At 55.5% G+C, this 22,132-nt stretch overlaps 1 protein-coding gene across 2 annotated transcripts; it reads right to left on the minus strand.

Annotated features, from left to right (window-relative positions):
• Window positions 1-406: 406 nt before the first annotated feature.
• On the minus strand, window positions 407-21,155 carry MFHAS1 (multifunctional ROCO family signaling regulator 1). Of its 2 annotated transcripts, XR_011808877.1 has the most exons (4): window positions 17,871-21,155; window positions 4,671-4,797; window positions 3,123-3,555; window positions 407-2,460 (listed from the first exon to the last, which is right to left on the minus strand). XR_011808877.1 is itself a non-coding variant. In XM_027456250.3 (3 exons), the coding sequence occupies exons 1-3, from the start codon at window positions 20,983-20,985 to the stop codon at window positions 3,552-3,554; spliced, it is 3,246 nt and encodes a 1,081-aa protein (XP_027312051.3). In that variant the 5' UTR covers window positions 20,986-21,155; the 3' UTR covers window positions 3,122-3,551. The 2 variants fall into 2 exon arrangements, 1 of the variants encoding a protein (XP_027312051.3); XM_027456250.3 differs by lacking the exon at window positions 407-2,460 and having other exon boundaries at window positions 3,122-3,555.
• Between the last annotated feature and the right edge of the window lie 977 nt (window positions 21,156-22,132).

The following is a 22,132-nucleotide window of genomic DNA, read 5'->3' on the forward strand; positions in this document are numbered from 1 at the left end:
TGGGCACATTCACTGATGAAGCCAAGAAATGTTTTTGAGGCTTTGCAGGTAAACCTACAGCCAGAAGCCTGCAGGAGAGTGTAACAAAGGCTCCTGGTTCAAGACACTTCTGGTTCTTTATTCACCACAGGGACCACAGACAATTCTGGACAGGAGCTTACAACAAATGGTTTTATGCTTCCCTCTCACTGGGCTGCAACCCTAATGCAATAAATAAGGAGAATAGCAGCTAGCTGACAGCTCCTTACTCCCTGTAACGCCTGCTTGACCACTGGTAGTAGCTCTCTTCCACAAGAAGAGAAAGAGAAGAGAAGAGGAAGAGAGCTACAATTAATCCCAGACCCTTCCAGAGGCAGGGCCCAACGAGGCACTGGAAGAGAAGACGACAAATCAAACAGCTGACCTCTTCTTGAGATTTACATCACTTTTATTTTCAGTCATTTTGGTGAGGATGTGTGGGCGTGGTGCATGTATGTCTGGGCATGCATGTGTGTGTGTGCAGAGTCCTGCCCAGTTATGTAGATCATGTGAATACCTGCAATTATAGTTCATGAACTGAGCCATGAAGCATGTGATGAGTGCTACACTGAGGCCTGTTCGCTCGCCTCTTCTTGTGCTTATTGCAGTGCAGCATCTCCATCTCCCCCCCACTGCCCTTCCAAGGATGGCAGCCCAAGATCCCAACCAAAGGCTGCTGGGGGAGGCGAGCTGAACTCCAGGATTCCCTCACCTCACTTGGTGTGTCCATACCATCACCGGTTCCTTTTAACGGAGCCAATTCTGTCCCTTTGCAGCGAGGGACCCCTACTACTCTGACAAACTTTAACCAGGTCAGAGGAACAAAGGGACGGGAACAGGACGGGGACCCCGTGTCACGTCCAGTGCTACAGCACAGCTAAATGCTTCTCAGGATGCTGCAAGGGAGATGGCGTGTTTCCATAGCCCCCGGCCTCTTCAGTTTGATTTCAGAGACTGCAAGGTAGGTTAAATCCTGATTTGGTCTCTCTTTCTGTTTTGCTTTAACACCGAATCCCCCAAAGTCAGAGCAGAGACAGAATGTAGAGAGGAAATTCGTCAAACCCGTCCCGGCCATGGGGCAGGTTGGTACCAATCTTACATCTGTGACCTTTCTGCCTTTAGCACGGCTAAAGCAGAGGTAAGCCACCATCCAGGATCTTCTGCAGTTGTCAGAGGCCTCCAGGTACTCCTGCAAGCCCTAAGAAGAGCTCGGTATGCAGCACCCTTTGGGCTCTACCTCACCATATCTGTGCTGCTTAGGGACATGCCATTTCTCCTGTGTTACGCGGACCCAGCAGAAGGCAAAGTGGGAGTTTCACATGGACGGATGAAGGCTTGAATCCCACATCTTGCTTCAAAGTGTAACACGAGGCACTCCGGGACGTGCTCCAGCTGCTGACAGTCGCACAGCTCTGCTCCCAAACTTGTACGGACCAGTTTGAGGAGGAAACCAACTGGTCGGCAAGCAAGAGATCTGCAAACCAACGAGCAAAACCAGCAAGTCCTCTCAAGTCAAGTGAGCGTCTGGTACCAGGAGATTCCCCTCCTACTCCAAAGGGGTCAAAAGTCACTGTCAGCTCCACAGAGAGACAACTCATACCCCAAGTCCTTCCCACCCTCTTCATAATAAAACTTCAAGAAAGGCTGCAGGGTGCTCCACAACGGCCTTAGCCATTGCTAACAGTTCAGTAACTCTCCGAGCAGGGACAAGAACAGAGTAGGAATGAAGAGTGCTCTGAGCTGCGTGTCTCTGCTCTTAGGGCAGCACCTTTAAGCCCTCTTTCCTTGTGGTTTGACTCAGGAAAAATGACAAATCCTTCGAACATACAGGGCACGCATCCCTGGGGCTCAGGGCTGTTACGTGGGGTCTAAGAGAGAGGAGCTCAGCGAAGGGACACTGTGTGCAAAGGATCCCAGGACGCTTCCTTAAAAAGAGAGCAAACGGCAGAAGCCAGAGGGCTAGCAGCCACTCGGCACGGTTCTCCTGCACCGATCTCTTACCTGACAGCTGCAAACCGGAGACATTTCTGAGCTGCATAGAAAATTAAATGGCTTTTGCGTATTTAAAAACAAAAAAAAACAACAACAAAACAAATAGAAACGAAAACACGGTCACGCCAGTTACTGAACGGCGGGCGGATGAGCGATGACGGTTTCACATGAAGCAGACCCTACTCGACTGCTCTCCGTACTGCCCTGCTCCCGGCATCACGGCTTCAGCGCACGGAAGACCGAGCCCTTGCCAAGGGCCGGGCGGTGCCGTGCTCCTGCCGAGGTGGCACTGCCACCAGGCGAGGTGGCGTCTGCTCCGTCCCCTGGCTCCTCCGGCACTTGCGCACCCCGCTGGGAAACGGGCCTCCGGCTGGAGAAGGCTTCCAGTTGGTGATTTCTTTGCAACGTGGATTCCATGCAACAGCACAGCAACAAGTTCCTGTTTTCTTCCTATGGAGGACAGAAAGAGAGGTGAGTTGTGGAAAGAGCAGGCGACGACCTCCTAGCACGGGAAGCGACAGCACACGGTGCTCTGACTGTACTGGGCCCTCCGCGTTTCACTGGCAGCAAAACAGGAGCAGAAAGTTTCCTAGCAGTATTCTGAGCACCACTCGGAGAGATCTCCCTTGTCTGCCCCGCCACCCGGCCACCACAGGCGATTCGGGCTGGGTTTAGCTACGGCGATCAACCCGTGCTTCTCGCTGCCACGAAGCTTCAGCTGCCCGTTGCCAGACGGGGCAGGTCAGCATATCAAACCCCAGCCCCGGCTCCCCGCCGAGCTGGAACTACGCCCAGAAAAGGCACGAAGGTGACTGAGCTGCAAACTCCTACTTGGCAGCTTTCCACCCTGAAGTTAGGAACAATGCCTTTCTTTTTTTTTTTTACCACCCTGCTCCCGCGTCTCCCACTGGCACGGATTCTGCCCTGCATTTCCCCACGTTTAGCCCCTTGGGCAGGGACTTTCAGCAGCCTTGCACGCAACGCTGATATTTTAAGGACCAGAAGCCAGGGAAACGTCACCTGTGCAAGAGCTGCAGATCCCGATGTTAAAGGCTTTGCAAAACCGACCCATCTCCCTCCCCAAAGCCTTGGCCAACTGCCCCGGAACTCACTTGTCCAGGAACAAATCCAGGGAATCCTGCTACAGCTCGTTTCAAGAGGCTTTCCTCCAAGCAGGTCTGAGTTAAATGGTATCAAGAACATTTTTTTACATTCATCATGAGATCCAAATGGGTTTTCAACACACAATCAGTGGGTCCACAGAATCCTATCCCCAGAGCTTTCCCTTGGGCCAGCGGCCCTGCCATCCGCAGCAATCCTTTTGCTTCGTGTCTCCTTGTCGTCCCCAGCTCCCAGGTGATTGTGCCCGCTCCAGCCACGAGGTCCCCAGCAGGGAGCTGCCCCAGCCCCGCAGCATCTCGGAGTCCCAAGTCCCATTGTTCCCCATCGGCATGCAACTCCACAACCGGAGAGACGGGAACACCGTAGAGCATCAGCCACCTTCTGCCCAGTGGAAAACCTTTGGCACCAGTACTGATGGTTTATCTAGAGAAGCAAAGGACGGAGAAACAGCAATGAGGCAAGGGTTTGTAATGCTTTTGAGGAATAACTCGAGACACACAATTTTTTTAGGCTGTTAAATACGGAGGGTGAGATGTTTGAAAGTAAGACGGCCTTTTTGAGAACACGAGTTCCCTCGCCAGCAAATGGCAGAACTGGGACGCAGCTTTAGAGACTGGGAAGGTGAGGAGGGAGGACAGGAGGACAAGCCACAGACGTGACGCTGACATCAGACTGCAACACCGCAAGCTGGGGTGGGAAACATGCTGTGTCAGGCACACACACACGAGGACCAGAAGCCTGGGCGGTTGTGGCCTGGGGCTTGGGAGCTGCCAATCGAGGCAGTTACCTTCTCTCCTGACCCAAGCAGGCACATCAGGGGTGCCATAAGGCAGAATTCAACAATCATTCCTCACCCACGGTACAAGGAGGATGGGGCCTCTGCCCAGAGGGACACCAAAACGTTGTGAGACTGAGCCAAGAGCGGTGCTCGGTCAATGAGCAGTCTTGTTCAGCAAGGACAAGCGCATAGCCCTACATCTAGGGCAGGACAACCCCACAGACCACCACGGGCTTAGGGCCAACTGGCTAGGGACCTAGAGGAGAACGTGCTGAAGCTAGCAGTGCGCACTGTGGTGGTGAAGGCCAGCCTGAATTACAGGCAACTCAGACTGGATGTCAGTAAAAAAGCTCAGCCCAAGGAGAACAGTTTAACTTCAGAGCCCGGAGAGGTGGTGGCACTTCCATCCCTGGCAATCAGCAGCCCTCACCTATACAAGGTCCCAAGCAACCTGACCCAGCTGAGGGGGTGGCACTGCATGGAGCAGGGACTGGATCAAGACCTCCAAATATTCCTTCCTACCTCAACTCGCCCATGACTTATCTCCTTACAGATGTCTTGCATCTGCCACAGCACAGCTCGGGGAACCTCAGCCCACTTTCCTCTGACCCTTTAAGCGAGCTGTCTGCACTCACAAATAATTAGAACTGTCCCTGGGCTGTGGAGCTGTTACCTTCCCAAAAAAAACCCTTAGTGAGGCCACGTTTTAGGCTTTCCAGCGTGCACTGACAGGGAGTGGGGGTCTGCTTTCAAGGCTCACTTGGAACAAGGGCTGATCACAGTAGGAGTGGGGGGGTAAACCAAGGCAACATTAACTCGCTCGCTGCCGTTCTTGGGACAGATGATCTCCGTCAGTCCCTCTGGTCTTGGCTGACTCAGCAGCTCTCCTGCGAACAAAAGAGAATGAAAACATTTAAGGACTGGCAAGGCAGCGTTTCCCAGACATCCTTTCTGCACGTCCTCCCCTTCCCCCCACCAAATAAACGTCCCCGATCAGTGCAAGTGGGCGCTGTACGAGGGTTAAGTGCTGCTGGAACCCAAGCAGGTCTCATCCACGTAACCGTGGGGAACGTCACGGTGCTTACGGCTTGGAGACGTGCTGCTCCCCAGAAAAGGAACATCTGAACATCTGCCTCCTTCCCTGTCTCTGCTTTGAATCGCCTCACGCGGACGGGAGAGCCCCCCGGGGATTCACAGCATCTAGACGGAGCCTAATGAGGTGGTGGTTTATAGCAGTGGGCGTTTTAATTAGGCTTTAGGCAGATGGGATCCACAAGTCTACCTTCAAGCTGCGTGCGAGAGAAGACACCGGCCTGTAGCATCAGCAGGGTAATTAGCAGGCAGCTGAAGCTACAGATACACGCCTTATTGTTCAGCTCTGCGTCCTACAGCCATGCACGGCCACGAGGCTACCCGAAAACCAGCTGCCCTGCAGCTCGAGCAGAGGGCTGCTGCACAGACCCTGCCACGACCGCCTTTGGTACATGCCAGGAAGCACTGGTAGGTGTTATTTTTGCAACACTTTCAATGCTCTTCCTTTAAGGAAGTCTAGGAAGACCTCAAACCAGCCACAGACAAGCATGCCTTCTAAAACCCCTCACGTTATCTCTTGTTTTAGCCCCAGCCAACCCTAAACATTGTGGCTGTTAGCTGCTGACTCCAGCACTGCAATTTCTGAGCTGTCCCTACCTAGGAGCTGTCCTGCCACAGCTGAGCAGCCAGCGTGCATCCTTCAGCTGCCCGAGCAGCGTCTAAAAGCAGGTAAAAATACACCAGAGGATTCCCCTCTTGCTGGGCACGCTCCCGACAGCTGCTGCGGGATTGCTGTTACTTCCCATCGGGGCTCGGGGCCACCCTATACCCTGCTGAGTGTGCAAGCCCCAGCTCCCAGCCATGCCCTGTAACGTTACCCCAGCTCTGTGTGCCCATAGCAGCGGGGGGGGGGCCTCGCAGCACGCGCTCTTCCCCTTCCAACTGAGCTGCCTCGGCTGTTACTGGAGATATTGCCGAGCTGGCAGCTCCCCGCTGCTGGCACCCTGACGGCACGCAGCCCAGGGCAGTGAGACGGGAAAGCCAGGTGCCGAGATGTACCCAGCTCCGAGAAATGCTCCAAAATGCTCACATTTCCTTCCCAGTCCTCCTCTAAACCGTAAGTAAGCCCGCACAGGACTGTCCGTACCCACCAGCTGAGCAGCTACCACAAGCTGTCCCCACTACAGACAAAGCAGCTCGGACCCTCCTTGCTTTTCAGAAAGCACCACTTGGTATTGTCATGCAGAGAGGAGGGTTTGGCAGGAAACAAACACGCACGGCTCCTCAGTTCGGGCTCACCCCCACGTCTGCAGCCTGAATTCCCACTTGGTGTGCCTCACCTCACGCCCACGCTCCAGCCCGAAGCGGGAGAGCAGGTTTGAAGCCACCCAGACACGTCTCCCAGCACAGAATCGTGACAGTATTTGCAATTCAAAACTAAATCTGCACGGCTGCGTCCTCAATTAGGCGAGCTGTCATACATCACGAGCAGCGCTGGGGCTGCCGAGCACGGCAAGCACAGGGCTCCGTGTCCCAGCCCAGGCTGACAGCCCAGAAGCTGCATTACTGAAAACACCAGCTCCAAAAGGTGAGTCAGGGAATCAGGCAGCATCACGTGCTGTAAAGGCAGGGCAAACACCCGCTGGAGCTTACACCAGGCCAGTGAAGTGAGACCGGTCTGGCTGCTTGAGCTTTCGCCCCAGTTTCCATCTCCCCATTTCGGGGATCCTCAGAGGGAGATTTCTCAAGCAGGAGAGATTACTTCAGGGTTGAACTGCAGAAGGGCAGGAACAGGAGTCTTCAGGGTTGCAGCAGGGAGGAAAAGAATGAATTAAAGGAAGCCCTGCGCTGCCACAGGAGAAAAAGCTAAGGCTTCTGCACGGCTCAGAGGAGTTGCATCTGTCCCATGGTCACCCTCCCAGTATTTTGTGCCAGGAAGAGCTCTCTGCAGGACACAGGGGAGGCACTTCTGTTGTTTCCTGTCGTACGCACTTTTCTGTGTTCTCAGGCACAATTTTGGTTGGACACAAAGTCAGGCCCATCCTTGCTTGGCTGGGGTTTGCAGAGGGATGCCTCCCTCGGAGCCCCTGCCAGCAATCAGGCCACGCGTGCCGCAGAGCACACTTCAGGACTTCAGGAAATCGCCGTGAAATGCCAGATAGCCCTGACGAATTGGGGTTAGGAGGGAGGCTGAGGGTAAGAAAAGCGAGCACTTGCAAGGGTGTTCGGTTACCCCGTGCTGGCAGCCAGAGCAGCCGGGCTGTCAGGATACTCGGCTGCCTAACAGGCAGAAGGGTTTGCGTACAGGGGAGGAAAATCCCACGAAGGCCGCTTGCCTTCTGCTGCACTTTCCACACAGCCCCCAGTGCCATCCTGATGGCATTTCTCATTTCCATGCTGTCAGTCAGGATCTGGGCTCCACAGGGACAAGCGAGTAATGGATGCGCAGGATCCTGTCTGCGTAGTGCTGCTCACATCCCTCTTGCTCTCCAGCCTGCTTGGGACCTAGATACACCAGCCGTGCCTCATGACAGGGGCTCATGAAGAGCAAAGTCCATAGCATGAATGGCAAGCTCCATGAGCCTCATGCTGCACTCCTTGTTTGTAGGAGCTTAAAACGAAACCAAAACCAATCCCAGCACGTGAAGGTGCCCCGACAGAGAGAGCACTGTGGGAAAACCAAGCGAGAAGCAAGAGCTTCTCACCAGCTAGAGAGGGGAAGGCTGACTTAAGAGGGATAAATACCTTCCTCCTTTCCCATTTAGTGACCGTCAGCCAGTGCTGTCACAGCAGCAGAGGATGCTGACACAGCCCCGTGGTTGCACAAGCTCTGGGGAAGCCTTTGGCACTGGACCGAGCGCACCTTGGGCGGAGAGCTTGGGTGGATGCGTTTCAGATGCTTCACTCGGCAGGTAAATGAAAGTCATCATTCAGAATGCCAGTTGTTTGCATCCCATTTACATCACAGTAATTTCCCTGGCATGAGTTATTTCAACTCATCCCCTGCTAATGCTTCCAAGCAAAGCGCAAAGCTTCCAAGTGCAAAACTTAGAAAATATTATGTTCGTCCCAAAACATCAGTTAGTAATCTTTTCCTCAGGCCCACAACAATTAATTGTAGTTAGAGCTGAAATTCAATAAAAAAATAAAACAAAAAAGAGTTCCAAACCCAGACTTCTTATCGCCATACTCACAAACCAGAATGGAGACAGCAGCAGTAAATCATCAAAACAACTCTATCAAAATAGCCATCAGGAACAGCCAGGAGGACGTGAGCCTTCCCACCTCCTTCTGATGGTATGAAACCAGCAGCTGAGGGAAACGAAGGATGGCTGGCACCTACCTGAGCCCACACGGGTAGCAGAGCCACCCACCAGGCACAAGAAACCTCTCTGCTCTTCGTGCACCTCACGAACCACTGCTCACAGGGAGCATCTCTGCCAAGCACCACTGTCACCTCAGCAGCAGATGGGCTGTGAGGAGAGGAGGCTGTGATTTGTGATGTGAACATGACGACGTTTCTCTGCGCCAGCCTACCAATCTGTTTCAAAGAATATTGCAGCACGAGTAGCCTTCCTCGCCCAGCTTCATCCTCACCTGCCCTGCCAGGCACTCGGCCCTTGCGTTTGGATGCCTACCTGGGCACTTTGCCCTAGGGAACCTGCTCTGGCAGCAGGGTTGGACCCGATGGTGTCTGGAGGTCCCTTCCAACCCCTGCAGCTCTGTGATTTCCCAGTGCAGCGGGGCAGGTGGTAGCCACGAGGAAGTGGCCAGAGGTGATAAGTGAACAGGACAGCATCAAAAGCTCGGGAAAACAAAAGCAGGGTAAAAGCTGGAACAGAAAACAAGGAATCTGCCAAATTTTGCTGCCCTTCTCATATCTGCCCTAAAAAGCCTCTTGGAATCAGCAGGCTGCAGCACAGCATTTTCTCAGCTGACTGCAATATGAAGTCATGAAAAATTGATTTGCCTCATTAACATTTTAGGGCCTTATTAGCTGGAACGAAATTGATTGTCAAGGCATTTTAAGGGCAAGTCACAGCGCAACGAGCTCGGCACGAATTATCCTCAGCCTGGAACAGAAAAAGGTCTGTCACTGAGTGACCACGTCCAGAATCTACCTTTTGGCTATTTTTAATTCCACCCACCCAACCGTACCTGCCACGGACACTTCCTTGTTCTGCCAAGGCGAGGGACCAGCTGGAGAGCAAGCTGCAGCCAGCGCCAGCCCGGCTGCTCTCACCCAGTGCCAAAACTCTCTGCAGAGCATCCACCTGGGTACCAGACCCCTTCCAAAATCAGTAATCCCAAAGCTCTTATACCCTCTCACGGAGGAGCTGCTGAACTTTCTCTCTCAACCAGACAACTAGCACACCACAGGTCCCACTCAAGGGGCAAAAAGAGGAAGAGGAAGGGGAGAAAAGAGCCCAAAAGAGTTCTCAAAGCCATTCCTGGGATAAATATAGCTAACAGGCACGGTTTTCCGAGGTTGGTAGGGAGTTACTAACACTGCTCAGCCTTCTGCTAACTCTGGCTCTCTGTGTTTGGGTCACAAAATGTTAAAAACTGGCAATGTGAAAAGCCTGGAAGGGACCTGGGTGGTGGGAGGCTTCCCAGACCCAGCTCTGTGAACTGCAGGCAGCTGGTAAGGCAGAAGCAGGTCGCAGCCTGATCGTCTGCTAAATTTAGAGGAGAATTAGGTGACTCCACGGGACATTTTTCCTTGCAATGCTTTGGAAACAGCACCCAGAAATGGCTGATGTTTCTCTGCGTGCTCCAACACAGTTTCTTCAGTATGTCCTTAGGTGCAGTGCTTCTTCCTGGTGAGACACAACACGGTGTGGATTTGGCAGTATGCTTGAAGCCACATGGCTGAAATCAGAGCACCAGGACCAGCAGCCAGCTCTCCTTTTGGCCTTACAGGTTGGGGCTGGTGTTGGCTTTAAAGCTCTGCTGGCGCACGTGGCAGTGCCCAAAGCAGCACTCTAAAAGACATCAGAGCCTAGATTTCGCTAGGCCAAAGGAAGTAGAGAATGGATCTATTTAAAAATAATAATAAATCTTCCCCATCCATTTGATTCCAAGTATTTCTGTTATTACCCAAACCGCTGCCTTTGAAGTCTCAGCGAGCTGCTGGATTTGCACTGCTCAGTGGTCAGGAACAAAGCACTGTCTGTCCTTTTACTATCGAGAGCTTTACAAAACCTTTTTCTACTTGTTCCCTTTTCCAGAGAACGAGAACTAATCGTTTACATTTTTTTCCCCAGGAAAACCCCACCATTTCCAATCATTTAACCACCCGAACCCTCTTGCTTCCTAACATTCAACCAGGTGACAACTAACAGGTATATATCAAGGTTATAACTAGCTTTTGCTTAAAAACACATTTTCCCAAGTGAAATTGCCTATTTATGGACTTCTGCATATTGCTTTTGCTTATTTATGGACCTAACATTACAGATTGTTTTACTACCTCTGCTGAAAGCAATTCCTGGCAGTTTTTATTCTGCCGTTGGAACAGCTTCCAAAAAGATAAGTCGTGCGAGTTCAGGAACACTGGCTTTGCTGCTTCACTCATTGCCTGCTAAACGCCATCTGGTCTTGGGTTCTCAGGGCCCTAAAATAAACTGCAGCATCCTCCTCCCTCTGCCGTTTAAAAAGCGTTTCTCCCATGGCAGTCACGTTTGCTACTGAAACAGGAGGGAGCTCTGGGGGCTGCGAAGAACTCGTCAACCTCCCAGGGAAGCAACAGCATTGCCAGGAAAACATTTCACTCTGCCAGAGACCTCAGAAGAGAGGATGAGCAGGACTGGAAAGGTGGGACACTTGCTCTGAAACGCTGTCTAGTGCCCATGGTTCAGACTCTAACCAGGCTGGCTCGGAGGGGAGGTGAAGCAGATAGAGCAGCTCAAGATAAAGCCTCTGCAGGTAACCAGGCAAAGCGCTGGCACACGGGAGGAAGAGATGGCAAGGTTCAGAGCTGCTCAGAAGCCTCGTGTTGGTTTAGGCCACTTTCCACGGGACGATGGCAGAGCCACAGCCAAAGTAAGAGCAACCACACCAACTCACACAAAGCGCTGTTATAAGAAAAGCAAAGCCCACCCCTCCTTGGATTTTCCCACAAAAGAGCATTTAAAGGGAGGGAGCACTGGCCTGACTAGGTCAGAGGCTGGTTGTGGCCTTGTTGCTCCCCCACACCTCTCAGCCTCCCGCATTTTTCTTAAACACGCAAGCCAGGAGGCCAGCCCTCCAAGCAAGGCGAAGCTTTATTAAAAATGACTGCTGATTCAAAATGAGTTTTAAATCCTTTTTGTAGCGATGACCGGATTAACTGCATCTCGCAGCGTTACGCAACGGGGGACAGGGCAGCAAGCAGCACAGCGTGCCATCCTCAAGGGGCCACGACTCTGCAGCCCCAGCATTCACCTGCAGCACTTTTGGGACAGGGCTTGCTGCAGGCACCCCATGGGAGCACAATCGCGTGCCAGCTTTGCGTGACGCAGAATAGAAGAATTGAATTCTTCTTGAGTAGAAGAAGGTGTTTTTGTGACCTAGCTTTCAGCCAGAGGTGCTGTTGCAGTGTAATACTTCTGTCACGCACTATCCAAAAGGCAGGTAAGGGCAACAAACCTCTGACCTGGACCCTGGCAGGGAACACACGACAGACAAAGCGTTGTGCCATTACCTGCGGCGAGCTGGAGGCTTGGCACCGACCAAACTCCAAGTGCCTCCACCCAAGCACCCAGCCTGCCCCCAGGGGAGGCTCAGCTCCCTCCCACCAAGCACACCCAGCCACGCTCAGCTGTTGGCTTTTAAAAGGAGGCACCTTTCAGCACCCGAGAACTGCAGTGCCAACAACCCATGCAGAGCCAGACTGTGTTACCCAAACCCCAGCATCGCCATGCCCACCTCAGCACAAAGGTGGATTTTTAATTATTTTTTAAATCAGATCCCAATGCGAATCACTAATTTGAGCGCTGTCTCACCTTGTTTGGCAACATTTTCCTAACATCGTGTTCTGCTTCATTGCAGGCACTCCAGAACATGCCTGTGCGTACGAACACCATGCGCTGGAAGGACTCCCTCTGGGCACACGCGTGTTCCTCCGGGAAATTACAGGCTGCTCGCTTACTGAGGTTGGCGTGAAAATGTCACCAGGGCAAGATCACAGCCTTCCCCTTCTCCAGTGAGCGAGGCTCCCTGCCCAGAGCTCCTGAAGCACGAATTCCTGTACAAAGATCTGACTGGACCTGTTGGTGAGGTCAAAGCACACACGGGTTTCATGCCCCATGCAGCCCTCGGGCACTGTCACCGAGTTGAACAAAAGTATCGGGGGATGCCTGAACTTCCAAAGTGAGGCTCCTATCGGCTCCATTTTCTGTCATGTCTGTCCACTGAAAGCTTTAAAAAGGTATGAAATAATTTCTTGCTCAGCAAAACTCTGGGGTACTGCAGCCAGCAAGTGACAGCATCTCTTAGAGAATCACAGAATATCCCAAGTTGGAAGGGACCCACGAGGATCATGGAGTCCAACCCCTGGCACCATACAGGTCTACCCCAAAATTCAGACCTATGACTAAGAGCACAGTCCCAACGCTCCTTGAACTCCCACACACTCGGTGCCGTGACTGCGTCCCTGGGCAGCCTGTTGCAGTGCGCGACAGCCCTCTCAGTGAAGAACCTCTTCCTGCTGTCCAGCCTGACCCTCCCCTGTCACAGCCTGACCCCATGCCCTCGGGTCCTGTCACTGGATAGCACTACAGAGAACAGATCGGCGCCTGCCCCTCCACTGCCCCTCGTGAGGAAGCTGCAGGCCGCCATGAGGCCTCCCCTCAGCCTCCTCTTTCCAGGCTGAGCAGGCCCAGTGCCCTCAGCCGCTCCTCCTACGTCTTCCCCTCTAGGCCCTTCGACACCTTTGCAGCCGCCCTCAGAGGCCCGGCACTGCAGCACATGAGCACTGCTTCACAGAAACCCACCCTGAATAGATTTAAGCTGTTCCGTGGTAAAAATAACGGCGACCAAGAAATGTTGTGTCAGCTGACAAGAAAGGGAAGCTCCTTTGGGTAGATTTCCTAAATTTAGCCGCTTTGATGGCTAAAAAACTCATTTGGACACGAGTTCTCCACACCCAGCGTGCACATTGGTATCTTCAATAAGGATGTCAAAATCTCACTCAGACGAAGAAAGAGGCTGTTCAAAGATGCAGAGAAACAGGGAGCTAAAAATTCCTCCGGTTACGTAAGGTGTCTGCCTGCCCTGGAAGCCTGCCACCAGGCACCCAGCAGTCCTGCTGGAAAAACCCAGCTGCACCCGGCCAGAGGGCAAGAAGCACGGCTCGGACGGCAGGGGAAGCACACACGCGACCCTCTGGCCACAGCACAAAGTTATCTGCAGGAAACTCCTCCAGCAGGGATGCCCTGGCACAGCCTGCTTGCTCCTCTGTGGGGACGGAGCACGCTGGCTTCCTGAAGATAAGGCCGAGATGAGGCTTCCCCAGGAAAGCCAACCTGTCAAAGGGCTTTTTGGGGACTGCTTGGAGCCACGCTGGCCGTCCCAGTTTCGCTGCCTGATCGGTGATGTGGTGGTGAGGGCTGCTGTCACCCACGAAGATGAAGAGGGAGGCAAATTAGTCAAACAGCTCCATCCCGAGCCAACCTCTGCAGATTTGGGTGCTGTAGGAACCACGCCGGATTCGTTTTTCCAGGGAGCTCATCAACAACCCAGCCCTGTCACAGGGCAGGATGTGCCCCTTATCACAGGGCACTGCTCACTCCGTAGTGCTGCAGAGGAAAATATGTAGAGGACATGCCCTGTGAGGCATTCAGCACACAGAAATTGTAGGGTTCATTCAAGAGAGAAGTCTTGAGCAAAGTGTGCCGGGATCTTGCACTCCGTTAGGACAAAACCCTACAATATTGGTTTGATCATAAAAATGACTCTTCCTGGGCTACGCAAGCATCACCTCCAAGTCACCAGGTGGGAAAAGCAGACAAATAGGGGCAGGGTTTGAGATTCAGCCTCGGCTTGTTCTGAAGGTTACCCGCCTCTACAATCCAGTTCAATCTGATCCTCTGATCTTCATGCAGTGCTAAGTCCCACTTCCTCGCAGAAGTGCCTAGCTCATCCCAAAGCTGTTGCCTGGTTCACGCAGAATGGTCACTTCAAAGAAACCAACGTCACCTTGTGAAGCCTGGAGGTCCCAGCCCGGTGTCGTGCCCACCCCAAGGAGCCCAGGCCCCAGCTGACACCGCTAAATGGGCACACTGCGTACCCATTGGTATGGGAGAAGCACAGAAAACAACCACTGGTGGGAAAAAAAAAGAAAAGAGGGGGCAAAACCAAAACCCACACGTGGAATTAGGGTTACGTACCAAACCACAACCAACACAGGCAGCTCAGAGCAATGACAGCTCCGTACACTGGCCACAGGCGGGCTGCCCCTAACCACAGCGCCTGCGAGATGCCGCTGACCACTTCGGCAACCCCATCAGCACCGAGCCTCAGCCATGAAAACACCACAAGTACAACACGGCTTCAGCCTGCTTGGGCACGGCCAGAAACCCTCAGAGACACTGCAGTTGAACACCTCAAGTGAAGTTCAGCTGCCGCTTTTCTTGGCTTCTCCCAAAGCCAACCAGCCCACGAGCACATCATGGGTCTTGCACCCGTGAAGAGCTGACCGCATCTGGCACCAACCAGCCCTGCTCCCTCCCTCAGTTAGCCACATCTGCAAGGCAAGGGCACGTCCCACAACCAAGGAGAGGCAGGTTACAGGCCCCACTCAGCTTTATCCTGATCATACAAGTGACAATGCCTGATGCTTATGCTGCGTGCAAGACCTGCCCCTGGTTCAGTTGTGCTGTGCCCTTCAGAGAAGCGTAACAGCCCAAACAGATGTAGCATCTACTTTGGAAATAAGGCATAAAGAGACTCCACCCTCAAATGGGGACAAGGAAAGGCTGCCAAATGCTACCATCATGCTCTACCATCATGCTCTGTAACCAGCAGGTACTGCTCTACAATTGTTGGTACAAAAGCCCAGCTGCTTGTAATTTAATTAAAAGAACAATTAGACACCTGACATGAGCCCTTCGTTAAGCAGCTCCAATTCTGGAGCGTCTTCTGAACCTTTATGAGAAAACCAGTCCCACCTGCTCCCTCCTGGCTTCGCACAGGCCTGGAGAGCATGACACATCGTGCCGGCTCTGCCTCACCATCTCGTGACTCCAGCCCAGCCACCGAGGGAGCTCACGCTTGCTTCTGATCCTGCTGCAGGGATGTCAGGCATGGTTCCCTCTGGGTCAACACCTGAAGGGAAGGCTCAAAGAGGACAGAGCCAGGCTCTTTTCAGTGCCAGGACAAGAGCTGATGGGCACGAACTAGAACACAAGAAGCTCTGTCTGAATGTCAGGAAGGATTTCTGTGATGGGTGGGTGATGGTGCGCTGCAACACCTTGCCCAGAGAAGCTGTGGAGGCCTCCAAAATCCTCCTTGGAGATCAAAAGCCATCTGGATGTGGTCCTGGGCCACCTGATAGAGGTGAGCCTGCTTGAGCAGGGAGGCTGGGCTCGGTGACACCCAGAGGTCCCTTCCCACCTCAACCATTCTGCAGCTCTTATGTCCTCTCCGTGCTGATAACTCACAAGAGGGTCAGCAAGGCAGACGGCACTTCCCTCCCACAGGAGAGCTCCTGCTAACGCTCAGCTTGTCTTGCTCATTACAGCATTTTGCCATTTTTCTGCAGCAGACACAGCCCTTGGCTTTCTTGTACCTGTGTTCATCCAGGCAACTTCAGAGGCAGGAATAAAAAAAAAAAAGCCACTGGTCAAACATGACCACCCCAAATGGACATCAGACACGAGCTCACCTTGTGCAGAGCACAGCTTGCAAGAACCTGCAGCAGCCCGGTGCAGAACAAGGTCCTCCTGCCCATCTTTTTATCCAACATCACCCACCACCTCCTCACACACTCCTGGGGACCTCTCAGAGAAGCAGATGGGCTTTTACAAATCTCTGGCCCAACCCAAGTTAGCAGAATTCACCCCAAACCACTGCACAGAAATTAGCCAGCTCCCTGGTAGCCAGTTGCTATGCTGCTCTTGGATGTCTTTCACCCTGCAGTAGGCATGCACACGTGTTTTGGCTAACTCCATGGACAGGCCAGCTAGAAATCCACTGCCCTGCAGCCCCTTGAAAGACCCCTGCAGCAGCAGCACGAGCTTGCAGGGATGGGTCTTTCTTAGCCTGGAAGGCATCCTTTTATTTACACACAGCGCGAACATAAAATAAAAGGAAAAAAATAAAAAAAGCACCAACATTCAACGCAGCACTTACTGGACAAGCAGATGACTGCAGCCTCCAAGCACACAGATTCCAGCTCGGATGCCAGTTCAGTTACTGATTCACCCAGCCACAAAACCGTTTCAAATGGGAAGACTTCCTTAAAAGGACCCTGCCAAGTCACTTTGAGCCAAGCTTTATTTCGCAGCTTTTTTTGCAATAAACGCTCAGGAGACTGAATCCAGAATCTCAACCCTCATTAACCATCACTGAGCAGACACTGCCTCGTTCTCAGAGAATTTCTAGGTGTGCACAGTGTGCACACAGGCTCGAGAGGGCAGGGAGGCAGAGGAAAAGCAAGGATTACCCCACAGCTCTCGAACACCCAACGTCCCCTCCTGGAAACGGATTCCAGTGAGAATTTTGGATGCCCACACCACGCGCCATCAGTTGCGTGGAGGACAGCACAGATTGCACAACCAGACGCACAGCCAGGGCCAACTTCCATTTTTGAGCACAAATCTGGCAGCGCCGCCACAGAAACATTTCCCTTATTAAGGTCAACGGGCTGCGAAGCAGCTCCTTAACGCAGCCCTAAAAAAAGCCCACGGCCCTGTTTAAGAGCTAGCAGCACCGTCCCGACCAGGGATTTCCACCGGCAGAGCTTGGGAGGAAGCAGACACCTCCAGCACCACGCGTTTTCGTACCGTTGGACCACCTACGTGCTGTCACAAGTGACACCAGCCGTGCCTCAGGCAGGGAAGAGCGAGCTGTGCAGCACGACTGTAACTTACACACACCTCCTGTTCGGCAAAACGAGGAGAAAAAACTCCTCAGCTCCACGATTCCCATGGAGAGCTCCCGGCCAGCCTTCTGTTCACAGAGCAGAGATGGGCACCAAGGGGGGTTGGAGGCCTGGCGTGCCACCCCGCGCCCCCAGGCTGAGGGACACAGGTTTGAGGGCATTTTTTTTGTTAGGAAGGAGAAGAATTTTTAAGAAAACCATCCGACAGATGCACAGACAGTGAAACACCTGGAGGTGAGGCACACGGAGCAAGATGGAGCATCCCTCTTCCAGGGAGGGACACCTCCTGATAGAGGCTCTCAGCCAAGACAGGGCTTTTTAACCAGGGCTACGAAGACCCACACAGCCCTTGTCTACCAGCAGGAGCTTCCCTGCACTGCAGGGCACGTTTTGGGGACAGGAGGGAGGACACCGAGGGACTTTTAGGCATCCCTGTGTGTTTACAAATGGCTTGGAAGAAGGGAAAGCTGGAGGGTAAAGGGAGTTTGGAAAAAAAACACCAAGCCACTCCAGGAAACCCAAATCAGGACAGGACAGGACCTTCTCAGCAATGGCATGGTCACTGCTCAGGGACAGAGCCCCAAAATCAGAGAGAAAAGACCTGGCCAAAGGGGGACGTAGCACCCCCCTCATCTCAGAACAGGGTTATTTTAAGCCTGTCTCCTTGGAGCTACCCTAATATTTTCTCTCATGACTCAAGTCACCAGGAAAGGGAGCTAGAGCAGAGGAGGTTAAAAAATAAATAAATAAAATTAAAGCAAGCTGAGATTAACAGCATGGAAACCCCTTGAAGAAGGCGCAAAGAACCAGGAGAGGGGACAGGAAAGCGGCGTTTCGCCTTACCTGGAAAAGTGTGCGGGTTCGGCGACCCTCTTTTAAGGCACTTTGAACAGAGGACGTGCACAGTGTAGTACAGGCCCGGCCACTCCTGGAGCAGGACATTCAGTTCTTCCACCAAGGGGGTGATGGCTTGCCAGGCCGTCCAGATATTCGGGAGGGACGCGTGGCTAGCGATCGACAGCGTGTCCGGCTGGAGAGCCCCCCTGGCCGGCCGGTAGCTCACCACCACCGGCACCTTTCCCCGGTAGGCGTAGATCTGGTACTTGCCGTCTGAGCGCTGCACCACGTGGCTGTTGATCTGGACGCTGTAGCGCGCGAACAAGCCGGGGGGGAAAATGAAAGGGAAGCTGTACTCGATCTGCAGCTGCTCCACCACGAACGACTGCCCGCTCAGGTTGGCGCCGTGGATCCAGGCCTCCGCGTGGGGCACCTCGTTTTTCACGTAGCAGGGGAACTTGTACCAAGCAGCGGCACCGTTTAAGGGCTTGCATTTGGGCTTGTTGACGCAGTAACACAGCCCCATCTTCTCCAGCAGCTCCAGGATGAGCTGCAGGTCCTCCCGGCTCTGCACGTGGGGCTTGAGGAGGAGGCGGATAACGTGAGCGGGGAGGAGGCCGTGCAGCAAGAAGCCCTCCACGTAGTGATGGAGCTGGGCGGCCCGTAGCTCGTCGATGTGGCTGTCGCTGAGCAGCTTCTGGAGCAGCACGGTGGCGTCCTGCTGGCAGAAGACGTTGAGGATGTCGATAAGCCGCGGCAGGTTGTGGAACACGTACTCCCGCAGCGTGAGGTGCTCCTCGAAGTAGAGCAGCTTCCCGCTCTCGTGCAGGTAGGACAGGGCGCTCTGCAGCCGATCCTCCGTCAGGCCCGCCTGCAAGCCCAGCCGGGCAGAGTCCCACCAGCTAAGCCAGAGCTGCTGGGCTCGCGGCTGGAAGTGCAGCTCCTCCAGCACCTGCCAGGACTTGGGCAGGACCCGGTGCAGGTTGGGGAAGATATCGCGGTGCTCGGCCACCGAGAGGAGCTTGTCCCGCAGGCGACGCACCTGGCAGCGGTCCCGGCAGCTGAACGGCAGCACCGGGGAGAGGATCTGCGGGCGGTGGTTGAGAAGGTACTGGAACTGAGCTTTTTTTCGCCTCAAGTTCTTGTCCGAGACCCCGTAAAAGGCAGCGTGAGGACTGGAGCAGCGCAGGTCAAAGTCCTGTCCCAGAGCCTCATCCACCTGCTGGACCAGGCTCTGGAGGCCCTCGGCATCCCTCTTCTCCTGCTGAGCGATCTGGTGGTGGATGTCCAGGCACTTCTCCTCCAGCTCCCGCTCGGCACAGAGGTCGGCGTGGGTTCCCACCATACACACCACAGCGTGGGGCACCTTGGAACCCAGCCAGTGCAAGAAATAGCCCACCGAGGGGTAGAAGTGCTGGGGGACGTAGGCACTCAAATTCACCACCAGCACGTACAAGGCTCCAGGGGAGAGGAAGAAAGACTGGATCACGTCGTAGCTCGGGTCCCCCGCCAGCTCGTACACGATGAACGTCAGGCCCCGCTCCGCGTCCGCTGTCCAGTCCATCACCTCGATGCCCTTGCTGCCTGACAGCCCCGGTCCCGATGGCACCTGGGAGGCATCCGGTGGCGGTGCAGGGCACGGTGCTTCTCCTTTCCCTCGGTGGGAGGGCACGTGAGAAGGAAGGTCCTGCTGGGACGCGTCCTCCGGGAAGGGGCAGCACGCAACCGGCGCTCTCCCAGCGTCCTGCTGCTGCCCAGGGCAGCCTCTGGGCTGGGTGCTGCCCGCATCCAGGCTCCCCAAGTCCTCCTTCTGCCCATCCTCCTCCATCAGGCATCGCCTCAGCAGGGTCTTGCCCGCGTCCTTCGGGCCCATGAGGACCAGCTTGAGGCGGGGCTTGAGGGCGGGCTGGGAGTGGGCCAGCTCCTGCTGGTAGGCCGCAATGTAGGGGATGCCCTTCATGCAGACCTCGTAGGGAGGCTGGATGAGGGGGTTGTCTTTGATTTTCCACAGGGTGACGCGGGAGAGCTGCCCGAAGCCCTCGGGCAGGATGGCGATCTGGTTGCCTTGCAGGACCAGCTCCTCCAGGCTGTGCAGGAGCACGATGGAGTCGGGCAGGTAGCGGATGCGGTTGTTGTCCAGCCAGAGGGTGCGCAGCTGGCGGAGCTGGCAGAGGCGAGGGGGCAGCACGGTCAGCTGGTTGCGGCTCAGGTACAGCTCCTCCAGCCCCGGCAGCGCCAGGACGGCGGCGGGGAACTCGGCCAGCAGGTTGGAGGAGAGGTTCAGCATCTTGAGCCTCTGCAGGCTGCCAAAACCAGCGGGCAGCGCCCGCAGCTGGTTGCCGTCCAGCATCAGGCTCTCCAGGGCGCCCAGCTGGCACAGACCCTCGGGCAGCGCCGCCAGCCCCGTGCCGCTCAGCCAGAGGATCTTGAGGCGGCGCAGGGCGGCGATGCCCTCGGGCAGGACCCCCAGCTGCCGGTTCCCGGAGCAGTCCAGCTCCTCCAAGGCGGCGAGCTCCAGCAGCACGGCGGGGAAGGCGGCCAGCTGGTTGTGGTCCACATCCAGGGCGCGGAGGTGCCGCAGGCGCCCCAACCCCTCGGGCAGGCGCCGCAGGCGGTTGAAGCTGAGGTCCAGCTCCTCCAGGCGGCCCAGCTCGCCCAGGGCTCCGGCTCCCTCGGCCCCCAGCTCGTTGTGGCTCAGGCTCAGCTTGCGCAGGCCCCGCAGCCCCCCCAGCGCCCCGCCGTCGCCCAGGCCCCGCAGGCGGTTGTGGCTCAGGTCGAGCTCTGCCAGGCGGCCCAGGTGGCGCAGGGCGGCGAGGGGCAGGCGGCTCAGCCGGTTGCGCCGCAGGCTCAGCACCCGCAGCCCGCTCAGGGCGGCGCCCACCTCCTCGGGCAGCTCCTGCAGCCCCCGCCCGCTCAGGTTCAGCGCCTCCAGCTCGCCCAGCGCCGCCCGCCGGGCTGCGGGAGCGATGCTGGGGGGCTGCGGGGGGCCCCCAGGCGGGCCCGAGTCCTCGGCGTTGGGCTCCGGCTCCGGCTCCAGCTCGGGCTCGTCCCGCAGCTTCCGTGCGCGCAGGGCGGCCTCACGCCACAGCCGCGCCGCCTTCGGGGGCTCCGTCTGCGCCATGGCACCGGCACCGGGAGCGGCACCGGGAGCCCCCCGCCCGCCCGCCCTACCTGCAGCCGCCGCCGCTGCTGCTCGCCATGGGCGCGGCCCCGCAGCCGCCGCCGCAGCGGGCTCGGGGCTCCCCCGGGCTCCCCGCGGCTCCGCGCCGGCACTGCCCCGGCGCCGCCCCTGCACGTAGCCGGGGCGGGGAGGCGGGGAGGTGGGCACGGACCGCCCCGCAGCCGGGATGGGCCCCGGGGAGCCGGGAATGGGGGGATGAGGGGTGGGGGAGGCTTGCCCCCGGGGCCCCCCTGTCCCTGCTGCGCTGCGGTGGGTCACAAAGCGTGGCTGGGACACCCAGCGCTGCTCCTGCGCCCAGTGAAAGGTGTTTTTTTTTTTTTTAATCCTAAAAACCATCACCAGCAACAACCATAATTAACCTTCCTTCACATTAAAGCATCTTTCTATATTGGAAGCCTGCGACCCCTTAGTTATTCAGGGCAGCTCTGCCACGTTCCTGCCAGGCTTTGTTTCCTTGGGTGCACACATCAGGCCAGACCCTAAAGGCTGCTTCCACCTCCTCAGCTGAGCTTGGCCTCTGTGGCCCAGAGAAACACGGCCGGGAAGCTCACAAAGGCATTTCGGAGCAGGGCAGGCTCGGAGGCTGTGGGCACTCGGGGCTCCTGAGCGGTGTGACCTTGCCCTAAAGTACCAGAGGGCTGAACTGACAAGGTGCAGGGCCACAGTCGCAGCAATAAATTACCAGATCTTCAAGAATTTAGGAAGAAAAAGAGCGTATGGTCACTGGAAGGAAGGTTGGGTGACATGGGAGGTGTGGGGACTGCAGGGATGCTGCTTGCCTTTGTAGGGGCAGAATTTGCACGGTTATGGCCAGCATGAGGGACAACAAAAAGGGCTTTTGGGAGTATATCAGCAGGAAAAGGAGGAGCAGAGCCACACACAGTGACAGAGACAAAGCAGAGACATGACTCCATGATTATATTTAATGCATTTCCACCTCAGTCTCCAACACCATGAGGGGCTCTGGGCAAGTTTGAGGGCGCCACCAACAGCAGCGCTGAGGGCAGCCTCCACACCTGGGACGGCGCCACACGGCGCCACTTTGGGGACAGCCCGGGCGAGGAGATCAGCCCCTCAGAGCGTGATC

This window comes from Anas platyrhynchos, chromosome 4 (genome assembly GCF_047663525.1).
Source record: "Anas platyrhynchos isolate ZD024472 breed Pekin duck chromosome 4, IASCAAS_PekinDuck_T2T, whole genome shotgun sequence".
NCBI lineage: Eukaryota > Metazoa > Chordata > Aves > Anseriformes > Anatidae > Anas > Anas platyrhynchos.